Source organism: Pseudoliparis swirei, chromosome 4 (genome assembly GCF_029220125.1).
Source record: "Pseudoliparis swirei isolate HS2019 ecotype Mariana Trench chromosome 4, NWPU_hadal_v1, whole genome shotgun sequence".
Taxonomy (NCBI): domain Eukaryota; kingdom Metazoa; phylum Chordata; class Actinopteri; order Perciformes; family Liparidae; genus Pseudoliparis; species Pseudoliparis swirei.
Window position 1 is genome coordinate 19,194,927 of NC_079391.1, and position 15,049 is coordinate 19,209,975.

At 41.1% G+C, this 15,049-nt stretch overlaps 1 protein-coding gene across 1 annotated transcript in view; it reads left to right on the forward strand.

Moving 5' to 3' along the window:
- The window catches only part of itfg1 (integrin alpha FG-GAP repeat containing 1), a 135,988-nt gene that overhangs the window by 32,042 nt on the left and 88,897 nt on the right, over positions 1 to 15,049 (forward strand). The window contains exon 9 of the mRNA XM_056412229.1: positions 10,536 to 10,630. Within this exon, the coding sequence (XP_056268204.1) occupies positions 10,536 to 10,630 (95 nt within the window). The remainder of the gene's footprint in view (positions 1 to 10,535; positions 10,631 to 15,049) is intronic.

Below are 15,049 nucleotides of genomic sequence, written 5' to 3' on the forward strand. Positions count from 1 at the left end.
ACATTTGACACACACACATATATAGTGTCCACACAGAGCTTCAAACTGGTACACACATCCTTATTGGCAAGATTAATCTGTTAATCTCATTGCAGCTAGGGGTGTCCATCAAATATTTAGTGAACAAATCTCCCCTTCCCAAATCGGTAATAATGTATGAGCCAGAGACCTATATGGTTTGTGTGTCATGAGGTAATCTCACGCCGTGTGATTTGCTGTTGTGTGTGTGTGTGTGTGTGCATTTGATTCATCACCTCTGGGGCGTCGCCCTTTTTTTTGGTCTAAATCTTAAATTTATCTCCACAAAAACGTTTTCATTTCTTAATCTCCTTCCCTTTTTACCCCATCCTTCCTTCGGCTGGGAAATGTCACTTGAAGGCGTTGCCCTCGTTAGCCGGGGATTGAAGCCTCTGAAGGTCACGCTTGTAATAATCTGCCAAATTCTCGGAGAGAGATGCCTTGCAGGATATAGAACGTCTCTTTTATTTTCGTCCCGTTTTGTCTCCTCCCATCAGCCCCTCCTCGGCTGTCGCTGTCTATCTTTATTTCTCTTGATCTACTGTATGTCTTCCGTCTGTGGCTCGCACGCCTTTCACTCTCGTTTTCCTTCCCCTCCCTCGATTCTTCATCGAAACCGTTATGGGTGTCACTCGTACTGTGTTTTTAGATGAGGACTCTGTCGTGACCCACTACCCCTCTTTCTCTCCTCTTAAGTCCCTTTCCTCTTCCAGTGTTCATAAAAGCTTCACTTTGCACTTCACTCAAGAGATGGAGAGATTAGTGTGTTACAACAAAACCAATTCTTTCAAGGATTTAGAATATAGCGGGAAAAGCCACAGATGAAGAGGTGATTACAGATTACATCAAACATGCTGTCAAATAGTGTTGGATTTAAATTTGAATCACAGTCATTAATCTAGCTATGGCTTGGTAGGCTATGGTAGGCTATGGTAGCCCTTTTCTGTATCGTTAACTTTCATATTGTTAGGCGGAGACAAAAAACGCAGATTCCGGTGAATTCAGTGTTTTTCATCAAGTCAATCCGGCTGAATGGGAGACTGGGATGACTCGGATCCGGTTGGCCCTCACACGAATTGCACACAAGACTGAAAGAGAACCTGGACCCCTATTTTCCTTTAGATATTTATATCTGTCTATTTTGTGTCTGTAGTTTTGATACAATGGTGCCTTCCGTTCTGTGCTTATTGCTTTATATGTTCAAGGTGTCAGGTTTATAGGAAGTCCCTTATTGTTGACCCCTTGAACATCTTGCATTAAAGTGCACTTTGTGTGATCAGATTGCTATTGGATATTGATTGAACTGCAGAATGGATGGATTGTGATCCCTTTGGCGATATGCCCCCCCGGAGGTGGTCAAGACGAGTAATAATAATAAGTGTAAACGAGTAATAATGGGCAACTGTTCCGAAATAGCGGGGGAAGCAACCACTGGCTAGTTAGCGAGCTCGGCCACGAGCAAGAAACAATTCCATAATCCTCCCCCTCCCCGAGGCCATCATCGTGGACTGGTTGCTGCACCGTCTCCCCTTGTGGCGAGCGATGGCGTCCCCACTGCTCCCCGCTCCTGTTTTTGTGCCTCCCAGCGTTTCTCCCAATATTTATTCATAAACTAGTTATCTAACCTCCCACAGCGTGGGCATATCTCTTCCCACCATTCTAACTCTGTTAATGTTGTCGTCACTCGGTGTTTCTCTGTGCATGTGGCCATCTGACCAGCTTCCTCCCAGGTAATTAAAGAGCACACCTTGAATGAGTGACCTCTGGTGGCCAAAAAACCTGAGAGACCGAGGAGCGAGAGAGTAGCAAATGAAAGAGTGGGGAGTGTTGTGGAATCAAAATGTGCTGAGGTTGAAGGTGTCGAGGAGGGAGGGAGGGAGAGATGCATGCATTCCCGTGTGATCTGAAGTGGGAATTATTTCCATCAGTCAATTCTCTCTCCTTCCTTGACCCTCAAATCTAACTGCATCTTTTTTCGACATCTTCATACGTGTCGGCCTTCCTCGACAGTTTTACTCTCTGTCTCTTGAAAGTGTTTTTCTGGCATCGGCAACGATAATTTCAAAACTGCAACATACAAGCGTCTCCTCAGTAAAAAGGCCGGCTTTTGTGTTTCATGTTTTTCGTGCCAGACGGCGGCTCGGCCTACTCTCTCACACAAAAAATATAAAGTTAAGCTTTATCTAAAAATTCTGGGAAAGCTCATTTAGTGAGGTGCTGAGGAATCCTCAGATAAACATAAACGTGTGTCCATATAGTTCTATGAAGGAAATAAGAACTATTATAATTACGTGTCCTCATATATTCGCTATAGTTTTTAACATATGCCTTTTGCTTCTGCTCATGGAGATCTAACCTGATCTAAGTCGTGTACCTGGGGAAGCAGTGTTTCCCCTGCCATTATATCAGGGTGGCGCCCCGCCCCCCTGTAATCTCCGCCCGCCACCCTGTCATTTTCTCTATCACGCCAGATTACAGCAGAAGTAATTTAAGGTCCTTTTCTTAAAGACGTCTTTGTTCTTTTATTAAACTAAACGTCTGTTATTGATCGTATCTACACAACAGCATGTCATTTCTGTCTCGACGTGTCGCGTTAACACTTCTCGGCTCTCGGTCTCGCGCGCCGGCATCGGAGCGGAGAAGAAGAAAAAAGTCACCCCCCCCCCCCTTTTCACTCCTCATGAGTTTGCAGTATGTGAACACCAACATGTTTCAAGTGTTTGTGTCGGTCGGTCGGATCCCCCGCCCCCCTGAAGCTGTAAACCTTGGGGAAACACTGGGAAGGCTTCCCTTTCTGGGTCTATTCACGACGAATTGAATCACAGTCCGTCTGAAGGTTTTTTTATGGTTGAGCTAACTGAGGAGCGCTGTTCTGGGGTCTTTAGTAGCGAGTTTACTGATTTCGGGCCGATGTCTTCATTTGATTCTATGTTAACGTCTGACTACACATGTGGTACCACGGCGTGCATCGGCAGCACGCCGTTTGACCGCGTAGCTGAGGGAGATACCGACAAACATGTCAGCCGTTTGGAGGTATTTCACGCTCGCTGCATCAGGAAGTTCTTTGGCAACTTGCAATGTCTATGAAGACAATGTTTTGAGTGGTGGCCAGTAGCACTGTGACTCTTCATCAGCCGATACCCAAATCAAAACCAATATATAATGTATTGTACTTTTTCTCTCTTGGTCTCTCCCGTCTCTTTTTGCCACGTGTCTGAGCAGCTTACACAGGCAGAACACATTTGGCTAGAACTGAGGCGTGTGTGTGTGTGTGTGTGTGTGTGTGTGTGTGTGTGTGTGTGTGTGTGTGTGTATATGCCAGTGGCGGGCCGTGCATTTTCTACCTAGGCCTTCAATGCCATCTTACTACAGCTGAACAACCTAATGTAAGATTAGTTCACCAGTGTCCAGTGCGGGGCTTTTATTGTGAAGGAGCAGATGGAAAAAGTTAAAGTTGCCGTGTTTCTTGTGTTATTAAGTAACGTAAAACCCTCAGTTACACAAATTCAGAGAATCGTATCGTACATATATATGTATATTTATATCGAAATATGTGTGTGTATTTATGTATGTATGTGTGTGTGTATATATCAGAGAATCGCCCTCAACGACGTGTATGACGCGGTTAAACCACAAACGGTCGGGCTAGTAAACTCACGCGAGTAAGCGCTGTCAGTCTGTTTGTGACCGGGTTCATCCACATGCTGACCAGTGGATCTCCAGGACCTTTCCAGGACTTTAAACCAAATTTCCATGATTAAACATTTTGTGAAAACTCCGTATACATGAAAAAGTGAGAAGATGTAGTATTTAAACTAACAATGATAATTCCAAAGCATACCGTATATATACCATGTAAATTCACATTTGAATATAACAAATTTGCATTACTTTCCCAAAAATGTTAGGATTGTATTTTTTTCAATTACTTTTCCATGCCTGGAAATAGCCATTTAAAAATTCCATGATTTTTCCAGGTTTTCTATGACCGTACGAACCCTGTTTTGAATAAAGATATGATTGGTTGAAGATTATGTCAATCAACGATAAGGTCCCCATGTACTTCAAGCAGGCTGGACTTGTCTTGGCCTGTGTGAAGGTCTGAGATGAGCTGCTCTTCTTCCATAGAGACTGGAGGTGACATCTGATTGGATAAAAGCTCCTGTTAAAATAAATCAGACTGGAAGCAGCGCTGCTGGATGGAAGCACAGCAACAGAGGAAGACAATAGCAATTTATAAGCAAATAAAAATTAAGAAAATAAAAGTTTTTCTTTTTTTAAATTTATTTATTTTTATTGTAAAATAGCTATAACTTTGTAATTATGTTTAGGCCTTCCGAGAAGGCTTAGAAGGCACAGACCACCCGCCACTGGTGTATGCGTGTGTGCCTGTTTTGATGCATGCACACGGGAATCCGTCCACCCTCCCGCTTTTGTGCGCTGTCGGTTCCGTTTCCAGCGCGAGACTCTTAATAGATGCACAGCATATGCCAGACAAAACAGGCCATCTGCCTTATCACTGAGGTAATTGCATTTTTCAAAGTGACAGCGGCCGATGGATAATTCATCATTAGGTAAAGCACAACGATGTCCCACGACCGAGAGTGTCAGCTAGCTTCACGGCAGGTAGATGAAGGGGGGCCAGCAGCTCACCCAGATAGGGAGTTTTTATTTTTTCAGTCGGCGAGACGGGAATATGTTTGGAGTTGATATTTAAAGTAGAAAAGACTGTTGTGTATGTGTGCGTGTAAGTCAGCATGTTAACAGGACAGCCTATTTCTCTCTGCTCTCCGCTCAGGCGTTCTTTTTCCACTCATCTTATTATTCTGTGTTACATCCAACCTCTCCTCTCCCTCTTTTCTGTCGACTTCATTCTCAACTCAACCCTTGCAAACATGTTTGCCCATTTTTTTATTTTCTTCTTTTTTTAAACCTTCATTGCCTTTTTGTGTTTTTTTCTTTTCTTTTCTTTTTTTGTCTTGCATCCTTTATCACTTTCTCTCTCAGCCTCAGACGACTGTGAGGTGCTGGTTAAGAACTGGGTTTGTGTGAGTGGTATCGCATAATAATAGCGTGCATCTGCGTCGTGGCAGACATCCCTCCAGACCATATCGCCCTCATCAAGCACCATTTTTTTGTTATATCCCTGGCATTTAGAAATATCACAATCCATCTACAAATTATTTAGTCTCCTGGGTTTACAGTTTTGAATGTTCCGATATTAATTTGCACATTTTAATATGCAATTTTATGCAAATTTCAAAGTCCATTTGGCAAAAAAGTATCTTCCATCGAAGGTAAAAACCCGCGTCTTATCCTTTCAACATCTAGCAGTAAATATGAATAAGTAGTACTCTCAATTATGAGGACTCACTCAGAGTGGTCTTCAAATGAATCGGCTCTCTATTTTTTTGAATACATATAAAAATGATTGCAGAGGTTTTCAAACTTTGAGTGTTCAACCGTGACTTGAGGGAGGTGGGGGGACCGAGGGAGGGATGTGAGGGATGTGAAGGAAAGATGAGTGCATGGGGCGAGAGGGGTGAGTGCATTCCAATCCCATTTAAAACCAACGAGAAGTTAAAGGTTGTTGTAGTTTGTCGCTGCAGCAGTGACCGGGACACACGCTCGTTTCACCCTTTGGTTGCTGCAATTTTTCTCCAAAATGAATTCTCCTTCTTGGAGTCTTGGAGGGTTTGCTGCAAAAAAAATTGTGTTTGCTAAGCAAACAACAAATCTACTGTTATTTAGCTGTGAAGTTTACAGATCTGTAGCCTTTTGTATTGGTCTAGTTACCGAGTGAATATACATCTGCATAAAGAATGATACTTGTGTAAGAAGCCGTTTCCAATAGTAACTCTCAGAGAGCATCCGGTACGGCCGGCTGACATTAGCCATCAGCAGCTTGGAGATCAGCGAATTGGGATGAAATTCAACAACTAACTGTCTCAGAAGTACAACGTTAACAAATGGGTAAGCGTCATCGAGCTAATGAACCAAACAAAAGGCTGGTTTCTGCTCTGAGTTGTAGGTAATTAAATTGGTGCCAATTTTCCAAAAGGTAAATCGGTTTGTTCTAAAAAATAAAGCTAAAGTTATAGCCCACCACTAATTTACCTGACTCCATGGCAACAATGCACCTTCTGCTCAAAGTCCTCAAGTTATAGGCAGACAAAGATTCATAAGGGGTGTGAAATTGACTTGCTGCCATTTCATATTATCTTTACCCTATGACCCTGAATGTTGAGGTAACGTACATGTGCTCCTTTAACTTCAGACCAGTATAAGTAGGTTCCAGCCCCATCGATAAGTAATGGGGCTAATCCAAGAAATGTCTCCCCTTCTAGTAAATATTAACACACACACACACTACTGCAGAAAGCACACAGATCTCCATCAGATCTTAGGGTTCATGATGAGACATGGTGCTTTCTGGCGAGTCCTCCCACCATGTGTCTTTTTTGGTGCGGTGCAGCGCTCGATGAATGCCAATGTGTCGCCTCCATATATTGTCTCTTGGTCTCTCTCTCCTTTTCCTCTTCTTGCCTCCTCTGTTTTCCCTCCATTCCTCGGGCCCCGTCCCTCCCAGGCCTCCCCTCTTCTCAGCGCCCTGTGCTTTGTTTGACCTGTACCTTCAGTGTCCTCTCTCTGAGCATCTCTCAGCCTATCTCCATCACGCCACGCTATGTCAGCGGGTTTGAAAGACGAAAAGAGGGAGGCAGGCAGGGAGGAAGGGAGAGAATGATGGGGAATAAATAGGAGGAGAGATAGGCAGAGAAACCGATGCATTAAGACTGAGGGGGGTGGGGGAGTAATAAGGGAGTGAGCAACTGACAACGAAGTGAGGAGGAAGAGAGGAGAGACGATTGAAGGAGAGAGATCGTAACGGGAATAGATGAAAGAGAGACAGCTAAATAGATAGATGAAAGAAGGTATTCATGGAGGTACGGACAGGTGGCACGAAGGGAGGTGTGTGCGTGTGTGTGTAGCAGAGCTGACGGTAAACACCTGAGATAGAATAGCGAGTGACAACCTCTGCAGGACTGAATTATCACTCATTCTGTCTCTCTGCCTCTCTCTCTCTCTGCCTGTGTCTTGTTGTTTCCTCTCCTTACAGTCGCTCACTATCTACACATCTACCTACACTGCAGAACGGGCTTCACTCATTGCAGTCGGCATGTGCCTTCGTTGTCACAACAGCAGAGCAACTAATTAGTCCAATGCCCATATCTGAATTTCTGTCTTGGGAAAAAGAAAAATCCTTGTATTGGTTCCAGCCATCGCAATATGTTGTGCACTAGCTATTTGCAGCCGCCTCAGCCTAACTGACCCTCCACGAAGAATTGAGACAGATTAGCGGTTGCAGAATTGTGTTGGGACAAATAAAGTATTGCACTTCCATCACCTTAGGGGGCTTTAATAGAAACGGATGGTCACAATTGAGGCAGCAGAGATTACCTGGCACAGGGGAAGCTCCAGAAACACAGGCTCCTACAGTTCCCATAATGCAATTTAATCGTTTTTCTTGACCTTAGACCCAATTTGCCTTCCATCTTTTAAATTCTAACTTTGTAACAGGTTTTCTGTCCCGAAGCCGAAGTAACCTGGATGACATCATCAGGGTTCATTTGTGCAATTTGGCCAAACCCACAGAAGACATTATACCAGGTTTTACAAGCTGAGTAGTAGGCCTACTCCCCGTGGCGGGTAAACTTATATTGAAGTGTTAGAGTGGTTAGTCAATAGACATCATTAATACGTGATAGCTTTCATCATCCAATATTCATTTATTTAAAAAGTAGATTAATTAGTCACAGCTTTCTAAGGAGGAGTATCTGCCGGCTTTCATTCATTTCATATCATTGCAATTTTAATATTTTTCACTTTTGACATTTGGCCAGACAGTATAAGCAATTTTAAGACATCACTTCAACCTTTGCACATTTGAGATGGTAATTTGTAATTATACTAATATTCTAAGTAAGGAATTCATTAATACAAAAACAAATCAGTAGATATAATACAAAACCAAAAGTATTGTTAGTTGCAGCCCAAGTGTGAAATTGGTTGTCTCCTCGTCATTTAGTTTCATTATTACAGTGTGCCTCCTTTAAATTGACACAATTCAAATTGAATAAACCACAGTGTACGTTATGATTTCCTGATTTTGTATCCCACAAATAACCCCTCCACGTTTTCTCTGTCCTCACACGTTTTGTCTTCACAAAGATGTTATAGAAATCAACTAGAAACCGTTCTTTTAAAAACTATTAAGGTGTGATGGCTTGGGCCGGCATAGATTATGTTGTTTCCATCCAGATTTTTTACATTTTAAATGTGCGTCGTCATCAACCATCTTTGATAATATTATAAAATACCTTCATCTATCTTTGGAAAGAAATATAATTACCGTATGACAATTACGGCCAGGTTGAGGTGGTCAAAGTGCCAGCAGCAGCTGTATAAAAAACAACTATTTCAGATTCAGCTTGTGGCCTTCATCATTAGACTCATCGTCAAGACAGTTGACATTTTTGCCTGTGATTTAAATAGGTAACAAAACAAGGAGGACTTGCTGACTTATCTTTCACGGTACCTCGTCTGTCACCTTTTCTCTCTTTTCGATGCCTCTCACTCAGACGCGGAGACAGCCACGCTCGGTTTCTCCTCCTCGCCGGCTTTTTTGTACTGCCATTCGTCATCAGCGTCATCTGGTTTTCCATTCCGTGTGGCACTACATCTGTTACGGAGTATAGCACTTGCCCGGTTGAAAAGGACTCGGAGCAGTCTGGAAGCAGTTTGGCCTCTGTCTGGTGTCAATGTACGTGCACAAGCAGCGTCTTTATGAAATGTCAAAAATCTCAGCAAACCATATATTGTATGTTCAGAGGCGTCATTGTTTTGTGTTTTTGTTACAAAGCAGTGAAAAGTGGTGGTGTCATCTTTTTTAGTTTTGTTTCGGTTGGAGATCTTTCAAGAAACGCAAGTTGTGAGTAATATAATTAATGATGGCCTCCCTGCATTCAGGAGTCCCAGTGAGTCGTGTCTAAAGTCCAATCCAATCCAATCCAATCCAATTTATTTATATAGCACATATTAAAAACAGAGGGTTTAACGAAGTGCTTCACAGTAAGCATAGCATAATAATAAAATATAATATTACAGTAGTAGATAAAAGGCATACAAACAAAATAGAGAGAAATCAATACAAAACATAGCTCAAACTGACTCGAAAGCGAGGGAAAAGAGGTGGGTCTTCAGGCGGGACTTAAAGGTTTGGAGGGTGGGCGACAATTTGACCTGGGGGGGCAGGTCGTTCCAGAGCCTGGGGGCTACTGCTGAGAAGGCCCGGTCTCCTCTGGTAATTTTCTTAGTTTTAGGGACTACTAGGAGGAGCTGGTCAGCCGATCTCAGACCCCTTGAGGGGGTGTACACCTGTATGAGGTCAGAGATGTACTGAGGGGCCAGCCCATTAAGCGCTTTAAAAACAAACAATAAAATCTTAAAATGAACTCTAAAGTGGACAGGAAGCCAATGGAGGGAAGACAGGACTGGGGTGATGTGATCGTACTTGCGGGTTCCTGTAAGCAACCGAGCCGCAGCGTTTTGCACACGCTGCAGGCGGGCCAGCGAAGTCTTGTTTAAGCCGGCATAAAGTGCATTACAGTAATCTAAACGCGTAGAAACAAATGCATGAATTACACGCTCACGTGACATCATGTCATGACTTTAGACACATTTGTAGAGAGTTTGTAAAGCCCCTTATAGGCACATTTTGGTCTCTGTGACATTGGGTGAAATCAATAAACGAAACATTCCGTATTCAAAACTGCAACTAATGATGTTTTTCATGTATGTACCGTTTGTTTTGATGAATTGTTTGGTCAAAAGAGGGAATACCAAAAGTACCGCTCACTCATGTTTATACTGTGTTCAGTTCAATTCAATATACCTAATTTCAAGGCAAGCAAGACACAAAGACAATTCATTTACGCACATTAAAATAATAATGAATCAAAACATCCCCCATGTGTTAAAAGGATTGCTCAAAGACACACATTATCTCAGTCTACAGACAAAGTAAGTGTGTGTGTGAGAGACTAAACATGGCGCACTGAGCTGCTTTCGTAAAGCTGCTTTAGATTTTTGGGAGGCTCTGCGTGGAATTCTGATGATAATAATTGATAGCGATGAGAATCAGTGGAGAAAACGATTCTTCAAGACAACTGACGTTGTTGAAAGGCATCAAAGAGACGAGCGCTGCCTGGATGTGTGTTTGCTCGGAGGAAACAAGCAGGTGTTCCTGTGATCCGGCTGGTACGTGGAAGAGAGAAGAAGAAAAAAATATTTCTTTGTTGCCAGAAAGTGAGTTGTGCTCAAAGTCAACACCAGGACAAATCCATGTCATTCTGATGCACGTAATCTAATACAATAGGACTGTTTTGGAAAACAAAGGATCATTCTTCAGTCCAACATTGTTGCTTTTTAACCTAATTCTCTGTGTCTGTTTCTGGCAGATGGTGATGGCTACCAGGACCACCTCCTCCCCGTGTGTATGGATGACACCTGTCAACACAGTGCCATCTTCATGGCCAAGTTGGGCTCAAAGGAGGTACATGATATACACACACACACACACACACACACAAGCAAATGCTCACCCTTTTACCAGACAGGCTAATCTCACGCATGCACGTACTGTTGCAAGCACGCACTCCAACACAACACACTCCGATACCCACACTAGAGCCTATTTTTTTATTTTTGTTGTGTGTGATTATCTTATCCCCTAAAGCCACACAAAGTCATTCTCATGGAATTCGCTTTGTTTTTCTACTCCATTGCATTCGTCCCTCTTCTAGGAGCTGGACTTTAAAGTAATACTCTTTTTGACCAGTCTTTATAACGCCATTCTGCTTTCTGTGCTTCTGCTCACATGTCAGACTCCGAGACATCGCCTCTTTCCTTCTAGTTCTTATGACATTCTCAGACGACGCGAGGAAACCAGAGTTCACTATTATTGGAAGATTATTTGACCTTAGCATTCACCCTGACCCCGTGTAGCACTAATTCTGTCTTTGCTACTTAGAAAGTGGTCCCACTGGTCTTTTCAACGCAGCCTTTGTAACCGGATGCGTCAGCTGGGCACACAGCTGTGCTCACGTGTGTGGCACTTGAATGCGACCTGCCTGATCGGATATATTTTGTTGTGAAAGGAGCAGCTGTAAAACAGTGGATAAACAGATTTTATTTGTTATGCATAGAATTGTCTCTCTTCCACCTTGCAGTATAAGTAGACTTGTTTTATTGAAGAAAATCTGCCTACCAGGCTCCGGTGATGTCCACATTTCATTTTCTGTAAGTTCTTCGCAATAAAAGTCCTCTGCCAGTTTGATACTTACTTTCCCCCCAGCAGTATGAGCCAATTTATATTATTGAGGAAAATCCGCTGAAGCACAACTAATTTCGGTGTTCAACACACATTCCCATAAATACTTCAAATACAAAAAATCATGTTATTTAACAGCTTTTATTTTTAATTCAATTTAATTTAATTGTGTTAGGTTTTTTGTCTTTCTATTTCAGGAAGGCATTAAACACGCGGCTTACTGCTTTGAGAAACATCGGGGGGCCGATCGGCCGGGTTTCACTTTGTTCACAGAGCCACGCCAGATAGAAGGAACAGATTCACACACACACACCTTTAATATCATCTGAATAATACACAGCATATACATGCATGGATAAGCTTACGCACAGTTTTGCACACACACACACACACACCCTTGCGTACCTCCTTTGTGGGGCCTGAACTTGTTTTACCCAAATGTGGGGCCCACCCTTTCTAGTGGTTCTACACCTCCGTAAAAAATCAGGCATGATAACAAAAAAATCTATACATTTAATATCTATTCACTTTATCAAATTTCCAAACTATTTTCTTTGCGCTAGTTTTTTGGTTACTTCGTGGGGTCCGTTTCTAGCATTCACAACTTGTGGGGTCCATTCTCACACACACATTTACATGTCAAGGTTTTATATCTTTGCTGGCCCCGCATTTCTCGTTTATATATCTTAGCAAGACACATTAATACTATCTGACAGCAACCATGTTATCCATTGTTTTCCTTGCTTACCAAAGGCATAGCAGGACTAACCAAAGAGTGACTTTTAGATAGACAAGGCATTAACATTGTATTCATAGAATTACCTTATGCTCAACACTTTCAGCAATGAAACCTTCTCCAAATCAATTGAGCAGGTTTTTAATAACACACACACATGAACAAAAGTCTATTGGTACATATTAACCAACATATTCTGGTTTAATAGACAAAACTTTAAGAGGCCAATCTCAAAGAAAACATGAACATTTGTCTATTGACGTTAATTAACAAGTTGTGGTCGAAAATACATAACTTGGTTGCACTTTATATTAATTACACACTATTTAGCATTAGTAAAGCATGAATAATCACTGAATGCATCATTTATAAAGCATTATTAAAACATGAATCCTCATTAGTAACTCATTAGTATGCAATTCATAAACAGTTGTAATGTTTCATTCTTGATTAATAACATTGGGGTTTCAAACTTTATTATGAATTCCCCATTTGTAAATTAAATTGGAAGGACTTAGAGATGATTACTAAGATCATTTGTAAAGTGTTAGTAAATGATCAAAAGGAGCAATTCATGATTAATTCAGGTAGTTACTACTCATTATTAAAGTATTAGTTTAGTATCTAATGTGAAGACTATCTATGCTTTACAAAGCATGAAAAAAACGTCATGATTAATTCAGTAGTTACTACTCGTCAGTTAAGTATTAGTCAAGTATGTTCTGTGATCTAATCTAAAGTGAAGACTATCTATGCTTTGCAAAGCAGTTCTAAGCAGTGCCTCAAAGCTAGCAGAAGTCTCAGTTATCTTTTCAACAGAAAAGTGAAATAGACACAAGACAAAGTTATAAAAACATTAATATGATGGTGCTGGGAGGTCATGCCCGTCCGTGGCACGAGTGTTCCATAGTGTGTTTGCCCATAGCTACAAACTCACCAGCTAGCAAGCTTGTCACTGGTCCAGAGAGAGGCACTGGCACCTCGGTTGTAAGTAAACCAATCCAGGTGATAGTGAGATACTCATAATCAATCATTTGTACCAACAAACTGACATGCATTGGTCGGCGCGGAGGATCCGCTGTGTCCCATCATAGTGCCTGGTCAAAAATAACTCCGGCCAGATGATGGGCCTGAGACTTTCTGCACAGGCAACAATCATCATCGGTTTCATCGCTGTCTGGATAATCCACTAGGGGAAACCCTCCGACAGTTAACACCTAAAAATAATGAATCAGAGAATAATCAGTACTAATTACTAGCGCATCATGATAATGTATATGTAGATATTCACAAACTACAAAAGAAAGTTTAGGTTAAAACATGTCTGATTTAATTTAATAAGCTAAATGCATGGGACTGACTTTTTTAGAGATCTAACATGTCTCACAACAACATATAGGGTGCTGCGATGGCTCATATTCAAAATACCCATTTAAACATGCAGTAAGTGTACTATAAAAGCTGTAATAACTTGAGTTTAGATCCTAAAATGCTTTGTTCAAACGATATAAAATGAATTATAGCTGGAATAAAACGCCAGGGCCCCACAAGGATAGGATAGCAAGGATGTGTGAGGTTGTTTTCTCTCAACAGCATATTATGGCCTGCAAAATGGGGCATGCTCAAAATACCTCTTTGAAAATGACTACAGCTCATTAAGTATACATTTACACCTGTATTAACTTGAGGTTAGATCCTAAAATGTTTTGTTAAAATTATATAAAGTCACTTATAGTTTGAATAAAACGCCAGGGCCCCACAAGGATAGGAAAGCAAGTATGTGTGTGAGGTTGTTTTGTCTCAACAGCATATTATGGCCTGCAAAATAGAGCATGTTCAAAATACCTCTTTGAAAATGACTACAGCTCATTAAGTATACAATTACACCTGTATTAACTTGAGGTTAGATCCTAAAATGTTTTGTTAAAATTATATAAAGTCACTTATAGTTTGAATAAAACGCCAGGACCCCACAAGGATAGGAAAGCAAGTAGGTGTGTGAGGTTGTTTTCTCTCAACAACATATTATGGCCTGCAAAATAGAGCATGTTCAAAATACCTCTTTGAAAATGACTACAGCTCATTAAGTATATATTTACACCTGTATTAACTTGAGATTAGATCCTAAAATGTTTTGTTAAAATTATATAAAGTCACTTATAGTTTGAATAAAACGCCAGGGCCCCACAAGGATAGGAAAGCAAGTAGGTGTGTGAGGTTGTTTTATCTCAACAACATATTAGAATATGAATAGAATATACACTGCAACTAATGGGAGAGCGGGATATGGCCTGCAAAATAGAGCATGTTCAAAATACCTCTTTGAAAATGACTACAGCTCATTAAGTATATATTTACACCTGTATTAACTTGAGATTAGATGCTAAAATGTTTTGTTAAAATTATGTAAAGTCACTTATAGTTTGAATAAAATGCCAGGGCCCCACAAGGATAGGATAGCAAGGATGTGTGTGAGGTTGTTTTCTCTCAACAGCATATTATGGCCTGCAAAATGGGCCATGTTCAAAATACCTCTTTGAAAATGACTACAGCTCATTAAGTATACAATTACACCTGTATTAACTTGAGGTTAGATCCTAAAATGTTTTGTTAAAATTATATAAAGTCACTTATAGTTTGAATAAAACGCCAGGACCCCACAAGGATAGGAAAGCAAGTAGGTGTGTGAGGTTGTTTTCTCTCAACAACATATTATGGCCTGCAAAATAGAGCATGTTCAAAATACCTCTTTGAAAATGACTATAGCTCATTAAGTATATATTTACACCTGTATTAACTTGAGGTTAGATCCTAAAATGTTTTGTTAAAATTATATAAAGTCACTTATAGTTTGAATAAAACGCCAGGGCCCCACAAGGATAGGAAAGCAAGTAGGTGTGTGAGGT